The sequence below is a fragment of the Anolis carolinensis genome, chromosome 4 (assembly GCF_035594765.1).
Source record: "Anolis carolinensis isolate JA03-04 chromosome 4, rAnoCar3.1.pri, whole genome shotgun sequence".
Lineage (NCBI taxonomy): Eukaryota > Metazoa > Chordata > Lepidosauria > Squamata > Dactyloidae > Anolis > Anolis carolinensis.
This window is the reverse complement of record NC_085844.1, coordinates 51893475-51912032: the sequence shown is the minus strand read 5'-3', so window position 1 is coordinate 51912032 and position 18558 is coordinate 51893475. Positions and strand designations below refer to the sequence as shown.

Genomic DNA, 18558 nt, shown 5'->3' with positions numbered 1-18558 from the left:
TTAGCTCCAGCTCCTGCCAACCTCGCAGTTCAAAAACATGGCAATGTGAATAGATCAATAGGTACCGCTCCGGCTGGAAGGTAACGGCGCTCCATGCAGTCATGCCAGCCACATGACCTTGGAGGTGTTTACGGACACCTTCGGCTTAGAAATGGAGATGAACACCAAACCCCAGAGTCAGACATGACCGGACTTAACGTCAGGGGAAACCTCTACCTTTACCTATTATTTATTTATTTATTTTATACATTTATATACCGCCCTTCTCACCCCGAAGGGGACTCAGAACGGCTTACAAATTAAATTTACATACAATATTATATTATTAGCATAGCACAATACTGGCAATAAATTACCATATTGTACTATATCTAGATATTGTAATATTATTAATAATATTACATATAATATATAATATATAATTAACATTATGATATTGTATTATTTTAAAGATTTAAAGATGGGCTTAAAGCCAACCTTTAAAACTGTGGCATAGACACTGTGAACTGGGAAGCCCTGGCCCTTGAGCACTCTAATTGGAGGTCAGCTGTGACGAGCAGTGTTGTGGAGTTCGAAGAGGCACAAATGGAGGACTTAAGGGAGAAACGTGCCAAGAGGAAGGCCTGTTAAGCCAACCCTGACCAGGACCGCGTTCCACCTGGAAACCGATGTCCTCACTGCAGATCAAGAATAGGTCTCTTCAGCCATCTACGGACACCCCCCCCCCCCCAAGATGGAAGACAATCATCCCGAACTACGAGGGATCGCCTATGTATTGTATTATTATTATTATATTGTATTAAAAATAATACTATTAATATTATATGCATATACAATATATTATATTATATATTATTGTAAATTATATTGTATATATGCATATATGCATGTGTGCATACATATAACACATACACATATATACATATATATAATTAGCAAAGCATGTTACTGTTACTGTTATGTTATGTTATATTAGCATGTTACGCTAAAGCAAGCATGGGCAAACTAATGCGGCCCCCTGGGTGCTTACCTTGGGCCCTCCTCATTTTCCCTGTCCTCTTGGCAGAAGGACACAGTGGCCTGTCATGTCCTTATGCCAAAAGAATGGGTGAGGAAGGCATGTAGCAGCTGAGAGAGCTCTCAGCCACCGTGTGTCTCATCCTCCCTGGCATAAGGACAGTACAAGCGGTCCCATCCTTATGCCAGGAGAATGTTTAAATACTGGTAGCCTGATTTTGTTCATTTTTATGGTTTCCTCATTTCTCTTGAAATTGTCCACATGCTTGTGGATTTCGATGGCTTCTCTGTGTAGTCTGACATGGTTGTTGTTAGAGTGGTCCAGCATCCTCTCACCTCTACAGGAGTCTACCGTATACCATGCAGCTGTGGACAAGTCTACATAAGGACCACCAAATGCAGCATTGCCCAAACACGAATCAAGGAACATGAAAGGCAGTGCAGACTAACTCAACCAGAGGTCAGCCATAGCAGAGCACTTGATGAACCAACCTGGACACAGCATATTATTTAAGAACATAGAAATGCTGGACCATTCTAACAACTACCATGTCAGACTACAGAGATTCTGTAGCATTGAGCCATTGAAGCACTGTGGATACTATGGGTACATCTACACTGTGGAATTAATGCACTTTGATACTTCTTGAACTGCCACAGCTCTTTAGCCCTCTCTGCCAAAGATTGCTGGGGCCTCACCAAACTGGAAATTCCAGGTTTCCATAATATTGGGTCATGGCAGTTCAGGTGGTGTCAGTGTTGATGTCCACCCCCCCTTCTGCCTCCCAAGACCCCTCTCAGTATAGAATGAATGCAGTTTGACATCACTTTTACTGCAGTCGCTCAGTATTATTGAGTTGTAGTTGTACAAAATCTTTAGCCTCACCAAACTACAAAGCCTAAGAATTCTCAGCACTGCGCCATAGCAGTTCAAATGGTGTCAAACTGCATTCATTCTACAGTGTAGATGCACCCTGTGTGTGAATTACCATACCTAGAGCTAAGATGTTTATTGTGACTAGCCAGCATTAACAATATAATTGTAACTGGCAGTACTTTTTAATATTTAGTTCATAGCCCCAACATAAATCATGTGTTCTCCATGTCTATTGTACTTTGACATCTACCGTATATCCTGATCCAACAGATGTAGATTTGGATGCAGTTACTGCATCTGTTGAATCAGAATATTATCCCTAAAGTTCATGATACAACGGATTTGTTAGAATCATAGAATCGTAGAGTTGGAAGAGACCTCATGGGCCATCCAGTCCAACCCCCTTCCAAGAAGCAGGAAAATCTCATTCAAAGCACCCCTGACAGATAGCCATCCAGCCTCTGCTTAAAAGCCTCCAAATCATCTCTAATACCAGTAACAGGTTGCCACTACTAGCATTTAAGAAATGGCTTTATAATTGTTCAGATCGTCAGCCTAGGATCTTACTGGGTTTCAGGGGAAAGGATTTCTTATGGTCTGCCTAGAGATGCCAGGAATAAAACATAGGGTCTTCTATATGCAAAGTAAATGTTCTGCTATTAAGCTATTGTCCCCCCCTTATATAATAGCCCAGAAATAGGACTGTGTATGGGGAACTGCCTTTTGCTGGCTCAGATCATTGATCCATCTCATCTACTACCAAGGCCAGATCAAAGTGCCTGGGACCCTGGAGCAGTCCCAAATAAAGGGACACCTTATTTGCATATGTTTGATCTGGCAGCATATTAATTAATTGAAGAGCATAATCAATGGCAGTGATGCTTGAACTCATTTTCTGTTTTGCAAATTCAGTGAGACTAACAGTAGGATCCTATATATTCTTACTCTGTTACTCAAGTAATATATAAAATACTGTATTGGAGATGTCGGATGTATCCGGAAATTCAGGAAGTGTCTTAAGAAGATGATGAAGCAAATGGATCCTTTTTCTTTGGATGTTGTGTCCTGCAGATTATGAAGGTCCAAGAGTAATTGCTTCAGTTCACTCTCTGATAATCTAGCCTTGCCTAATGTTCTTGACAGTTATTGGCAGCAGTGGAGTCACCAATGGCACAGTGGGTTAAACCCTTGTGCTGGCAGGACTGATGACTTGAAGGCTGGGTTGCTGACCTGAAGGTTGCCAGTTCGAATCCAACCCAGGAAGTGTGCGTATGAGCTCCCTCTATCAGCTCCAGCTCCATGCGGGGACATGAGAGAAGCCTCCCACAAGGATGGTAAAAACATAAAAACATCCAGGAGTCTCTTGGGCAACATCCTTGCAGATGGCCAATTCACTCACGCCAGAAGCAACTTGCAGTTTCTCAAGCCGCTCCTGACACACACACACACACACACACACACAAATTGGCAGCAGTTCTTTAGGGTTTCTGAAGGGAGTTTTTCTGGTCTGATCTTGACAAATCGGGATCAAATGTGGGAACTTCTGTATGTGATGGATGTGCTCTATTGCTCAACTACTTTCCTTCCATTAAACAAAAAGGGAAAAGTCTGGCCTTGAGTCGAGAGTGGGATAGTCTTGATGCAAATCAGATTTTTCTAACAGTAATGACTACAGTGTATATTTTAGAGACTATGTGGTAAGACTCTTCCTTTTTGGCTTACCTGATTAATTTTTAGGCTGTATTCTTTAACCAGTCTCACTTGGGAGAAAGAATGCATCTACACTCTAAAATTAATGCAGTTTGATACCACTTTAACTGCCTTGAATCAATGCTATGGAATTGTGGTAGCTGTAGCCAACTGAGAAGTTGGCTTCTCTACCAAAAGGCACTGTGGTCTCACATTGAGCCATTGCAATAAAAGTGGTGCCAAACTGCATTAATTCTGCAGTGTAGAAGCACCCTAAGTATCCTTGAATTCATTGAGAATTTTTCACAAAATGCCTGAGTATTTTTTAGCTATTTATAATTTTTATGCCAGAAGACAGCACAAGCAACTGTTTGGGACAGCAAAAACCCTGCCTCTATTTAAAAAACATAGTAAGAAAATATTTGTATACATCCATGCATATACAGATCTGCCTTAGCAGATGGGTGTGACAGGAGGAAAGCCAAACAAAACTTTTTTTTCAATCTTAATTTTTTGACATTTATCCAGACTCTATTTGCATTCTCAGACCATCAGGTTGAACATTTTTCCTTATCTTAGAAGTTATGCTTTATTATTTCCTATTAAAATGACTCGATTAATTTTTAATGAATACCTTTTCTCATTGAGTAAAGAGGCACATATTTTTCAGTCATACGCATTTTTAGCTATCTGCATTTTTAAAATGTATGCATAGCACAGATTGGTCTCTTCAAAAAGCTTGCCAATGTCTCAATGTGGAAAGGCGTATTTTGTGCCATGATGATTCACAGATTCTGCTAAAGAGATATTTTAGTAAAGAATCACAACTTCAGTTACCTTTCCCAATGTTGGATCTTATATTTCTTCCTGCTCATGCTCACACTTCTTTCCTTAAAAAGAACCACATTGGTTTTAATAATATTTATCAGAGTCATTTTCTCTGTAAGGGTAATGTTAAAATGGAATTGGCTCTTAATAGTGAAAAATGATGGAATAGGAGTTTTTTTATTGTGTCAGAAGCGACTTGAGAACATACTGAAAGTTGCTTCTGGTGTGAGAGAATTGGCTGTCTACAGAGATATTGCCCAGGGGATGCACAGATGTGTTACCATCCTGCTAGGAGGCTTCTCTCATGTCCCCGCAAGCTAGAGCTGACAGACAAGAACTCACCCTGTCTCATGGATTCCAACCGGCAACCTTCAAGTCAGCAACCCAACCTTCAGGTCAGCAGTCCAGCTGGCGCAAAGGTTTATTAACCCATTTCACCACCGCAGCTCCTTATGGAATAGGAGTAATGGTAAGCACTTCTTGATTCAGCCCAAGTTTTCTACTGACATGTGTCTCTCAATGTCTGTAAATAGATTAAATGTTTCATAATATCTATTTATGTATCGGTAAAGCTATCTTTCTGGTTTCAAAAAAAAAAACATTTTTATACCAATGACAACAATTTTCTTCATCATCCAGGGAAGTTGCATGATTACCCCTCAAGCAAAATGTAGTTGAAAGAAAGTGACTTGCGTCATCAATACGCTTGAGTACCTGAGCTTAGCAAGTGACTCATTCGAGAGCCTGGAGCCTTTTTGCTACCTTGGTAAAAGTGAAAAGAAGCGTGTTTCATGCTCATCAATTTATTTTTTCATGCTTTAACTTTTTGGAAAGATCCAGTGATATCTAAGCAGGCTAGAGGGAGTTTAAATACATAGAAGTGCCCAAAGTATCTCAAAGAGCATCTAGACTGAAGAATTATAGCAGTTTGATGGCACTTTACCTATCCTGACTCCATCCTATGGTACCCCAGGATTTGTAGTTCATTGTAGCATCAGAGCTCTCTGACAGAGGCGGCTAAATATCTTGCAAAACTACAGATCTAAATTCCATCAACTTGAACAATGGCAGTTAAAGTGGCACCAAACTGCTATAATTCTGTAGTGTGGGTATAGCCTGTATTCTGCAGTTTAAACCTTTGATCTACAGAGCTACCTTTCCCCCTCTTCTGGGGCTCTTTAGTCTGTTGAGTGGCTGTTCACAAATGTCTTCTAGACTGGATTGGCTAATTGTGATTGGAGAGTTTACTTTTACTGAAGCAGCAAGACTCGCATTTTTTATTTCAGTGCTGACCAAGATACAGAGTTAGAAAACCCAACTTTCAACCATAACTTACAATAAGAATCTTAATTTAGAAAATCTCCATAACGCCCTAGTACTTTTGTGAAACACCTAACTTCTTAAAGGACACTTTTGTTCTTTAAGAATGAGTTGTAACCGAAACTTGTAGCAAGTTTTGTGCAACGTTCTAATTAAAATTCCACACTTGAAAAGATGTTATCACAGTTTTGATGAAGCAGCTATCCTGCAGCAAATTCTATTTTGCTTCCAGTTCTGGGATTTTTGTTCAGCAAAATTTTGCAATCTTCAAAAAGATCACACAGTAGAAGAGGATATTCCATGGACTGTTATTATGCTGAAATGCCTTTCACTGAGTCTATTCATTTCCTTAGATGCTCAGGATGATAGTGTCCATTGTTCCATTGATGGAAGAGGCCATCTGAATGAAAAGCTGAAACTAAAATTGGAACAGCTTTCATTTTGAATGAATGAGCATTTGTAGCACATATACTTCTGCCTAAGAAAAATACATGCAAAGAAAAAACCAACCCTGATTCAATTAATACACAGGTTAATGTAGCACCTTTGTCCACTGTGGTGCTGCTTTGGGGCTTTTTGAAAGCCTGGGCAGAAAAATGGTAATGGTGGCAGCTCTATGGGTCTATCATGCCTGGCAGGGAAGTTAGAAGAGCCTTGACAGACATTGCAGAAGGATCTGTGAGGAGGTTCTTTGCCCACCCATGGTTATGTGCAACGTGCCCCATTTGTCTTCTCAAAGAAGATGAAAAAAGGGAGAAGAAGATGAGTAACCTCTTAAATAAGTAAAGTGTGGCTCCCATATCCATAGGCAATATATTTCAGAATGTTGCATGGATACATGAAGCTTTGGATAATAGCATTATTCATCAAAAGGATGAATAATGGCAGTATTTCGAAGAAGATAAAGTTTCTACAGGAGGTCTTACGTGTGACTAAGTGAAACCATTAATAAGTGAACCTGCAGATATTGGTTCTGTTGATACAGGAATTGTCCTGTACTAATATTGCATTTCCCTCCACCCCAATTTTTGAGAAGTTTATTTACCCCAGAAATATCAGGACTTATAAGGGGGCTATGTACTCATCAAAACTAGATAATATACCCTAGGTTGAATCATGTTAGATTGTACTTAAAAAAAAATCTAAATTCAAGTTATTTTCATCTGAAGTAGGTCAAATGAATCTATGGGAATTTGGTAAATCAGCTTCAAGGGCCAAATAGCCCAGTCCTCTATGGATGCAGGAACCCACAGCTAAAGTACTAGTTAAGAGGGACCATTAAACCTCTAATTGTTTTTTCTTTTTAAAATTGCAAGGAAACAGAGTCCACCACTTCCCCACAACTATAACACAGCTCTTACCACAAGTTCTTTCAAATGTTTAATCAGATGCTCTGTTCTTATTATTTCAATGTATTTATTGGTTCAGAACCTACCCTGTTTTCCCGAAAATAAGATATCCCCGAAAAATAAAACCTAGTAGAAGTTTTGCTGAATTGCTAAATATAAGGCCTCCCCCAAAAGTAAGACCTAGCAAAGTTTTTGTTTGGAAGCATGCCCAGCGCCTGCCAAACAGAACACCAGAGCATGCAGGATTGGTAAATGTACATACCAGTTGTACATAGAAATAATGGTAGTAACAAGAAATTCTTGATAGGATTCACAGTTTGTCTGGTTATGTTGGTTTGTGATGACAACTACTGTACAGTATATAATAAATGTTCATTTTTTGTTCAAAAATAAATGTGAATTCTTCTTCATAGAAAAATAAGACATCCCCTGAAAATAAGACCTAGCACATCTTTGGGAGCAAAAATTAATATAAGACATTTTCAGGGAAACACAGTATTCTCTTATTTTCAGGGAAACACAGTATTCTCTGAAACAGCAGAAGCATGGTTGCTTCATTTTTTCACATGACAACTCTTCAGATAGTCAAAGATGGCTGTAGTATGTATGCACTCTACTTGGAAAATACTGTAGATTTAAGCCTGGCAACCTTGTCCTAGATGTCTCCCTGTTCTGCTGATTTCTAAACAGGAAGGCAAATAAAACAATATTGCCCACTTGCATTTGTAAACTCTAAGGAAGACTGCTACATGTATAGCTGGCCCCTTCTGCCATGAAACCAAATTAAGTTATATACAACCTTTAAAACTGCTAAAACTTTAAAAACTTTTAAAAACCTTTAAAAACTGGTAAAAGATTCCATTTCAAAAATTGTTCTGTGTAATACTTGTTGAGACAGTTTCCCATTCTTCTCTTCTATCCATATCTATCTACATAGTTATTGGATTGTGAGCTATTTTGGCAAAGGCTACATTTGCTGCTTGTAATGTCATAAATTGCCCAGTATACTATTACAGGAACTATTTTCAGATGCATGTAGCACCACTGGGAGCTAACAGCTTCACAGGGACTGGACATATTTCTTTTGCTTGCAATTGAAGAGACTTTAGTCATGACCTGAAGGGCAAATCATAAGGTTATATATTTTACACATTTGTAAAAGACAATTAGATAAAATGCCACTTGCTTAATAGATATGCTATGAATTACAACCAATAGTAGGGCTAATGGAGGGCTACACTTTGCCCATCCCTTATATACGTCTCTCGCTCTTTCTCACTCTCTCCCCCCCATATATATGTCAAACTTGTTAAGTGCAAAACAAATAACACAAACACAGCTGCCAGTCAAAGTCTGCAGCAAGCTTTCTTCTGTGCTTTTTCATATAGGTCCACCACGTCTACGTCAAGTAGTACACAGGAACTCTGAAAACAAAACAAAGTATAGTATCAAATCTTCTTAACCAAGAAGCAGAGCAGCATATCTCCAAATTTTAGAACAGTAATTCCCAGAATTCTTCCCCATCAGCTTTGCTGGTTAAGGCTAAGAAGCTTGAAGTGGAAGGACATCTGGAGGGACTCATGGTCCCTACTCCAACTGTAAAGGACTGGTGACTCTGTTAGTGCCCCTCATCATTAAGGGCCATGGAATAACTTGTGTTCCACATACACCTGCCATTTATCAGAACGATTCTGCCTGACAATGTGGAAGTACAACAGTAAAACAACACCAGAATATTCATATAGCAGTCCAGGAACAATGATTCCACATTTAACAGAGTATAAAAGTTTAAGGTGCCAAAAAAGTCTTGAATGAGTACTTCCTTTCCAGATCTTTATGAAGTGAAGAAGATTAGATCATAATGAAACAGGAATGCATTAGTCTGCAGTTGCAGTCTGAAGGCAAATTTCCTTTCCTATTTGAATATTGTCAGGTGACTCTCCAAGCCAGTCAGGAAAGAACAGGGCCCATATAGCTCTTGCAGCCAAGTCTATCAGTCCAAGCAACCCAAGGCCCTTCCACAAAGCCCTATATTCCAGAATATCAAGGCACAAAATCCCATATTATCCGAGTGTGGAATTTTCTGTCTTGATATTCTGGGATATAGGGCTGTGTGGAAGGGCCCCTAAGATTTGTGCGTACCTGCTGTCCTGCTTCCTCGCCTTCCTGATTGATATATTACATAATATTCTGAAATTTGGATCATACTCTTTGAACTCTGTTTGCCTGATCAGCTGTTACTTTCCTGATCACATAATTGGCCTCTCGCTCCTTACCTGCCAGTATCTGAACTAGCCAGACCTTTATTGTGTCTTGTCTTCAAACCAAAGTGAAATCCTGTTCAAGGCGATCAAATAAAGCCTTGATCAAGCATGAATTAAGCTTGCCTCTTTCAGATTATGAACTATGGACTATGAACATAAGAAGAAGTAATCTACTTCATCATTTTAAAGGTCCAATCTGATTCATCATCCTGTTTCCCAATCTGTCCAACAAGATGTCCCTGGGAATCCTATAGCCAGAGTATGAGGGCAACAGAATTTTTCTACTGTTCTTCTCCAGAAACTCAGTGACTTACATTCTCTAAAATATGAAGTATTTCACATAACAAGATCTATCGTTTCTGGATTAGTCAGAATCCGCTGGTAAATTAATTACTGCTATTAAACCTTGAGACACCAAGTTCCATAAGCAGTGTGCTTTGGGAAGTAAATGTTCAATCTAATATAGTACAAACTCATTTTTGTAAATATTTCCTCAGTATTATTTTGGCATGAAAAGGAACACACTAAAAATCCATTACATTATATTTATAATTCAATGACAACACAAAGTAAATGCAAATCAGTTTCAGAACAATGTGAAAGCATGTTAGATGAGTCAGACAGCTCACTGTCTCTCCCAAATGCTGGCACTAATTCAGTATTCTGGATCTTGTCAAAACATATATTAAGCAAGAAAATGAGCCTAACATGTTTATTGACACAAATTGTTACTAAAGCCTAGCTAATGAAGAAGTGTTGGTGAAATAAAAGGCATATAAAAGCACAGTTAAGTTATACCTAAATATTAGAAGCTACATATTGCAAATTGTACCTGTTTTTATGCAACACTGTGGATGGGGAATGTGTAGTAAAAGTAAAAATAAAGGTTTTCCCCTGACACTAAGTTTAGTTGTGTCCGACTCTAAGGACTGCTGCTCATCTCCATTTCTAAGCCAAAGAGATGGTGTTGTCCGTAGACACCTCCAAGGTCATGTGGCTGGCATGACTGCATGGAGCACCATTACCTTCCCGCCAGAGTACCTATTGATCTGCTCACATTTGCATAAAAATATTTGTAAAGTGGAATTCAGAGATTGGATAGAAAGCTAAAGCATAGCAATGATATTACGGCTTATGGCAAGCCCATACATTTCATACGGTTTTCTTAGGCTAGGAATATTCACAGATGGTTTGATATTTCCTTCCTTTGAAATTCAGCCTGTAACATCTGGTATTCATTTCCAGTACCCCATTTAAGTACAAACCAGTGCCGAGCCTGCTTAATTTCTAAGATACGGCAGGATCTGATGCCTTAGGGTATTTAGGCTAAAAAGAGGTTTGCCTTATTTTATTGCAACATCAGGCAAATGCTTGTTTATTTTCAAAAGCTTCTGAATATTTAAGGCTGTGCTATTGTTTTACAGCACTTGAGTTTTACTGCCTGACTGGTTGTTGAGGTTAAGGTAACATGGGAGAAGGCACCTCCTTGAGCAATCTGGTGGCAATACATCAACATTACACAAATGAGAACAGGACATTTTTCATTTAATGAACAATGATGTAATATAATTGCGGTAGGCAATACCACTCACAACCTGACCAGCAGGTTCTGTATAAACTTCTGCATCAGTGATGATTCCAGACCCATCCCAGTAGAAGCCCAATACTGGGCATGCTGGAGGAATCCGATTTTCAAATTACCAGGGCATAGATTATGATTCCAGACAACGTCTGCAAGGACAGTGCTGACATTGAGGGTCAGTATTTCTGCCACTTTTGTAGATAGATAGGTAAGCAAATTATTTATAGCATCTACAACTATAATCCCCATATTCTCTCCTCAGCCATGCTAGCCAGTGGCTTCTGGATGCTGAAGTCTCAAACATCTAAAGAATAAGGCATTACCCACCACTGCCATTGAGATTTCTGGATCATCTTTCTCAATTCACATGATTTGATTCGATATAAGGGGAAATAAGATTTTTTTTCAAATGAGCTTACCTTGTTTAATATTTCTTCAGCTAGTACCGAAAAGGCATCATCAATGTTTATATTGTCCTTTGCACTGGTCTCAAAAAAGGGTATCCCATACTCCCAAGCAAGCTGGAAAAAGAAATAAATATAAACCTACGCATTCTGATACTACTTGCATTAATAATGAAGATAATTTTATCCCAAATGTTTAAAAAAGTCTTACACATGTCTTGTTACAGACAAATTCACAGTGACATTTATGGACCAAAATACATCATTTAAGAGCTGTGATGATCCCCAACACCCAAACATTACAAAATTATAAATATCTTTCTATTCCCCTCTTAAATTTATGGATGAAAACATCTCACTAACAGATGAAATTATATCTGTAGATGATTGCCTTTAATCATCACATTCCTTGGGAATTCCAGTGAATTTCTTTAACAGCTAATACATGTTTTCCACATTACCTTGTTCATGTCCATCCAATACTACATACAAATTGTCACTCTCAAAACTGTCTTGTTTATAAGATACTACTAGCAAGAGCTCTACATTTAAAGTTGTTTTAAAAAGAAGGAGCTAAGACCAGTGACAGAACCGAAGGTAGTAGCTATGCTGATGGGGGAGTCTGGAAGTTCTGGTAAAAATGTTAGTCTAACTTCTGGGTAGAAAGCATGCTTTGCATGTAGAAAGATTTGGACTTGGTTCCTGTCTATTCGCATTGATATGATTCAGGGGTCCTCAAACTTTTTAAGTGGAGGGCTGGTTCATAGTCCCTCAGACTGTTGGGGGGCCAGACTATGATGAAATAGTCCAAAATTAGGATTGCTGTTGTGTGCCTTCAAATCATTTCAAACTTAGGTCAACCCTAAGTCTAAAGTTTAGGATAGGGACCAGGTAAATGATATTGGAGAGCCACATCTGGCCTTAGTTTGGGGACCCCTGATATGATTAGAGGACCTTTCACACTGCAAAATCATAGTGCTATGATTCCATTTTAATTGCTGTGGTTCTATCCTATGCCATTCTGAGATTTGCAATTTAGGGATGGGTACTGCCATAGGATGCAGCCCTTACAGTTAAAATGTTGTCATAGTGCTATAATAATATAGAATGAATGGATGCAAAAAATGTTGGAAACGATGTGTTCTAGACTTTTTGAGGTGCTGCAGGTCAGCATAGACAAACCAGGATTGGGTGGTCAAGCAATGTAGCCTGGAAAAACAAAACAAAAGCAGCTTCTCGTGTTCCTCAGTAATATATTAAAACTCATATTTTTAATCTATACTTTATCTCTATGAAAGAGAATTAAGATAATGTACACAGTGCTTTCATGTGCTGGGCAAAATAAAACAAAATGGTTGCTATTGTTTGAATGGTGAGCTTCCAGCATGGGTTACAATCACATATAGACCTTGCATCATCATACTGGGATATATGTTAGGATCCATTCCTTTTATAGCAGAGTCCCTCGCTGGAGCTGATATTTCACCTGCCCCTATACTATGGCAGTTTTCAGAAAAACTGTCTCCCCATTTGAACATATCATTTTTCATTTCATTCAGAAATGGCAGACATTTAAAAGCACTGGAGTTTCAATCTAGTCACAGTGTGCAATTAACACAGCGAGTGATTATGTAATAGGTAAAATATCACCAAATTATGAACTACACAAAGCTTTGAAAACACTTGGGGGTGGTACTGAGCCTGAAATAAGATTTCTTAGGCATGCATTCAAATAAAAAGGAAAAGGAAGAAGGACTAAAGAAAACGGAAAAAGAATAAAAAAATGTATGGCCTTTTGAACAGCAATTTTCAACATTTCCACTGAATTTAGCATGGGTCCCTAATACATGTCTTTCCTCCAGGTTAGTGCAAAGCGAAGGCATAGAATTTAGAGTTATTTTCAGCACCTGTAATTATTGGTTTTCTCTAGTTGATTACATGGAACAAATGAAAAGGACTGAATGCTTCAGGCCAATAGGAATAAGGCAAGGAGAAAGAAATTTGTAAAGACTCATATTAGGCATATTTCTAGAATCTCAATCAAACAGAGGCTTTTAGGTGCTAACTCCTGCTGGACAAGTATTATCTCATAGTGGAAGGGAGTGATCTATTTCTGGAGAAACCAAGAGTCAGTGGGGGAAACTACTGAAGGGAAGAACTGGTGTCTGAACAGTGAAACATCGCCATTTTAAGCATTTGGCTTCAGAAAAATCTGAGAGTAAGAAACATAAGGCACATCTACACCGGCCGCTTAACATAGATTGACAGCATCTCAAAAATGGAAGCACCCCAAATGAAATATTACTAGATTTCAATGTAAGAAAAAGACAGAATTGCATAGTGATAAAATACCCATTTGGCTATACTGCAGTTTTCCCTGCTGCCATTTTTATCAAAGTTATAATTGCTTTTATTTTACTAAAATATTACATCAAAAACATTTTTACATAGGGTTGCTGTGAGTTTTTCGGGCTGTATGGTCATGTTCCAGAATCACTCCCTCTTGGTGTTTTGCCCACATCTATGGCAGGCATCCTCAGACGTTGTGAGGTCTTATACCTCACAACCTCTGAGGATGCCTGCCATAGATGTGGGTGAAATGTCAGGAGAGAATGCTTCTGGAACATGGCCATACAGCCCGGAAAACACACAACAACCCTGTGATTCCAGACATGAAAGCTTTCAGCAACAGGTTGTGAGGTCTGTTGGAAACTAGACAAGTTAGGTTTATATATCTGTGGAATGTCCAGGATGGGAGAAAGAACTCTTGCCTGTTAGGAGGTAGGTGTGGATGTTGCAATTGGCCACCTTGATTAGCATTTAATAGTCTTGCAGATTCAAAGCCTGGCTGCTTCCTGCCTGTGGGAATCCTTTGTTAGGAGGTGTTAGCTGACCCTGATTCTTTCCTGTCTGGTATTCCAGAGTTTTCTGAGTGTTGTTCTTTATTTACTGTCCTGATTTTAGGGTTTTTTTTAATACTGGTAGCCAGATTTTGTTCATTTTCATGGTTTCTTCCTTTCTGTTGATATTGTTTACATGCTTGTGAATTTCAATGGCTTCTTTGTGTAGTCTGACATGGTAGTTGTTAAGAGTGGTCCAGCATTTCTGTGTTCTCAAACAATATGCTGTGTTTAGGTTGATTCATCAAGTGCTCTGCTATGGCTGACTTCTCTGGTTGAATTAATCTGTAATGCCTTTCATGTTCCTTGATTTATGTTTGGGCAATGCTGCGTTTGGTGGTCCCTATGTAGACTTGTCCACAGCCACATGGTATAGCCTTCGACAACACATTTTTACATAGTCTGGGAATGGTCTGAAGAACAAGAATATTAGTGGGCACGACCCTTTCAGTGGTGATCCCATGTGTATGGAAACCTCCAGGCAGTTAAACCCTACAATGATTTTTTAAAACAGGCACTGAAGATTATTTTGTTCCCAAGGGATCTTCAGATTTTATTGTTCTACATTTCACTGCTGTTGGTTTTCTGATCTTTTTAAAAAACCAGACTGTTTTTCTGTTGTGCTGTTCCAATATTTTTAGCATTTTATAGATTGTGTTTTTAATGTTATAACAAATTTTTATTTTTTATGAGCTACCTTCAAAAGATGAGTCCATTAACTAAATAAAAACAATTACTGAACACCAAAGAATGAACAAGTTGAAATAAGGATTGTCAAACCTAAAATACTACATAAAGATTAATAAAGGTATAATGGAGAACAAATATTAAAACAATACAGAGAGAAAACATATGAGGCATGTATGATAGGTCATTACATAAGGAAAGGAAAGGAGTAACTAAAATATTTTTAAATCTAGAAAATGTTGCCTTGGTGTTCTGGCAGAAAAAAAAACATTTTTGTCTAGTCTTTTACATATCTACCACCCACCCACACATCATATGTCAGAACATTTTGTAATTTTAATTAAGCTACATCCAGGAAGATTTTTTTTAAAGAACCCCTTAAAGGAGGGATTTCTGGAGTATTTTCTGACCCAAAAAGATTTCAAAGATTTCAAAAGTCTTTCAGGTTACAAAAATGCTACATTTCTCTGGATGTGTTTGCGGATACAGAATAAAGAGCATTCTACAATTCCTAAACATACAGTCTGAAAACATTTGTTCTCATGTGGTATATTTGTTGAGTAGCAGTCTGTCCTCCCTTTTTCGTGGCAAAAAACCTCACAGCGCCTAAATACATTTACTGTGTCTCAAAAATACAACTGACAAAAGGAACAAAGGAAACAAAGTGCTTCTCTTCAAACTATTTCTTGCAGACGAGATCCTAACTATACATAGGCTGAAAAGAAATGAAGTTAGTGAGGAATGTCTAAGCTACTAAAAGCAAAGTCCACACTCAACACTATAACTGCCCCATAATTCCATAATTATCATCTTCTAAAACTGTTGCTGCAGTGCCCCCCTCCAATTCCATTTGCACAGGTTGCAGGAAGTAATCCGAGATAATAAATAATAATAATAAATTTATTTTTGTATGCCGCCTCCATCTCCCCAGCAGGGGACTCGGGGCGGCTCACATGGGGGACAAGCCCAATATAATTACATAAAATCATAAAATAACAATTTAGACATCAGACAACACAATTTAAAAACAATTTAAACAAGTCATAGTTAAAATCAACATAGTTAAAATGTTAAACAATCATCCAGGCATTAAAGGTCCAATATAGGATAACATCTGAGCGATAATCAAAACTGATTTAGGGAGTGTCTATTACAAATAGGACATACATCAAATACATACAACAGGTAGGGAAAATAAATCTGAACAGGAATCAAACTAAAAAGTAAGCAAGGCAAGTTTCAGTGTAGATATGGACCAAGTTATAACTCAGCACTCAACTCCATTTCTGCCTGCTGGACAGTAGGACCTTTCTTTCCATGCATTGCATAATAATCATTGTATAATAATCACACTTTTTGCCCCCTTTTTTGGTTGAAAAAGGGGGAGTGCGACTATTACACAGTAAAAAAATTCCAGTGACAGGGCTTCACTCAGCCAGCACTTTACTCAGCCTAGTGAAACCCTATAGCTGGAAGGGGACGGGCGCACAAGTGAACCAGTTAATGAGCTATTATGTGAAAAAATCCCATGACAAGTCAAGTCCACCTTCTGTAAGTCGGACATGATTTGAAGGCATACAACAACACTGAAGGCACCAGATCCTAGTACTAAGATGGGAGACCACCAAGGAATATTAGGTCCTATTGATTATATTTGAGAGGAAGGAACTGGCAAAACCACTAACAAAACCTTATGATATTCAGGGGGTACCCATAATCAATAGGTCACTTGAAGGTATGTACACATTATTCTTGAACCTCTAAAAAGTAAATTACTACTAGAAATACATGACATCTGATATGTAGCCCCATAGTTTTAGCCCATAGGATTGCCACCCAGGATAATTCCAAAAGTCTCTTTGCTTCCATTTCTCTCTTTTTCAACTTTCCTGAAAATTAACATTTTCCCTTGTTTTTTAATCTTATTTCATGACAGTATTTGGTATATCTATAAGCATTTGGGACATAGTTCTTATATAACATAAAACCTATGAAAACGAGCACCTGAAAATTGCCTGCCATCAGATTTGCAGTGATCTCCCCAGATTTCATAGTCTGAAGTCTATTTCCTTTCACTGTACTTCCTGTCAAGCAGAATTCAAAAACAACTATGTCCAGGCATATCAAGTTGCTACTTTACTTGATCTCTCCTATTATCAATGGAAATTGACTTCTCCCATTATATTTCTACACTACAATGAAACAACGAAATGAAACAACAGTAATGTGAAGTCTTTTTTATCATTTTCACACACTCCATTTAAAATGCAGAGAGATAAATATGGAAATCACACACAGCCATGGGTTTTATTCTCCAGTGAAATCTGACTCTCCCAGGGAATTATGGACACCCATGTTGCTCCAACTGCTAAGCAAGCGATTACACATTTTCACTCTCACAAACATAATGCTCAGCTATTCTAGTAAACAATTGGTTGTTTATGAATGTGGCAGCCTTCTAGTTTAATTTTATTTTTTGTGGGAAGTCCTTTTTATCTAAGCATTCTTAAGGAGTTTTTAGCACTACTATTTAAAAAGACACTGGATATTCTTCTGTCATTACAAGGCATTGATTCATACTCCAATGGCAAAATCTATTAAATCTGTTGCAATAATTTTTGCCCCAGCTACATTTTTTCTTTTAAAAATCTGTACATGTTTGGTGGATGAAACCCAGATTGAAATGTTCTAAAATTCATACTTTAAAGATCTCATTTTACTGAATTCTACAATAAAGTATGAATTATGGAAACTAAAATGACCTGTCTGAGGAGATGATGTTTCAGTGAATGGGGAAAACAATTTTAAAGCTTGGATTTTGACTTTTCGCATTGATTTATCAAATTAAATATGCTGCAAGTTTGGATTGGTTTACGTATTCAAGAGATAAATCCAATGCTGTAGAAGGAAAAGAAACAGATGAAAACTGTAAGAATGATTACCAATGATTTAAGAAATGCAAATTACACCATATTTACTACAGGCAGAAAATAGTAAAAACTTGAAATAAATATTGAACAAAATACAAAGACAAATTTAGAATTGAGCATTGGAAAACAAAAAATATTGATCACAAATTATTTACAGCGAGAAAATAAAAGATTCCCTGTACCTTGACTCTGTCATTAATCAAGATGAGGAGTGCAATCAAGAAATGAGAAGGACTTGCAAGGTCAGATATGAAGGAAGTAGACAGGATCCCTAAGTGTAAAGATATACAGTATAATCAAATACTAAAGTCTGGGCTGCTTATGTGGTTTCCAATTTCAATGGATACTTTTGAAAGCAGGACAGCAGAGAAGGCTGATAGGAAGAGAATCAACTCATTTGATTATGTCTACCTCACAGCCCTGATTACTGTATTGGACTCCTTCATGTTGATTGGTACTGTAACTGTGTTCATTTTAGATTGAACTGTTTTTACTGCTGTTTCATGATATTGTTTTTATTATGTTTGTTTGTTCATGCCAAACTGACTGTTTTTTGTACATGCTGGAAACCGCCCTGAGTCCTCTTGAGGAGATGGAGCAGTATATAAATAAAGGATTATTATTATTATTATTATTATTATTATTATTATTATTATTATTATTATTATTATTATTTGATATGTCTGCCAAAATGACAAATAAATGGGCCGT

General features: G+C 37.9%; 1 protein-coding gene and 1 non-coding gene across 3 annotated transcripts in view; both read right to left on the bottom strand.

The window, feature by feature from the left end:
- Positions 1 to 5198: 5198 nt before the first annotated feature.
- The window catches only part of LOC100563474 (ras-related protein Rab-10), a 57896-nt gene continuing 44536 nt past the window's right edge, over positions 5199 to 18558 (bottom strand). The window contains exons 4-5 of one of the 2 annotated variants that reach the window (XM_008114906.3): positions 11346 to 11447; positions 5199 to 8504 (exon numbers count right to left, since the gene is read on the bottom strand). In XM_008114906.3, the coding sequence (XP_008113113.1) occupies positions 8427 to 8504; positions 11346 to 11447 (180 nt within the window). In that variant the 3' untranslated portion in view covers positions 5199 to 8426. The remainder of the gene's footprint in view (positions 8505 to 11345; positions 11448 to 18558) is intronic. The other variant, XM_003223522.4, reaches the window with a different exon arrangement.
- mir5405 (microRNA mir-5405) lies at positions 7721 to 7797 on the bottom strand. The gene has a single exon (NR_130006.1). It is a non-coding gene; the product is annotated as a microRNA mir-5405 (primary transcript).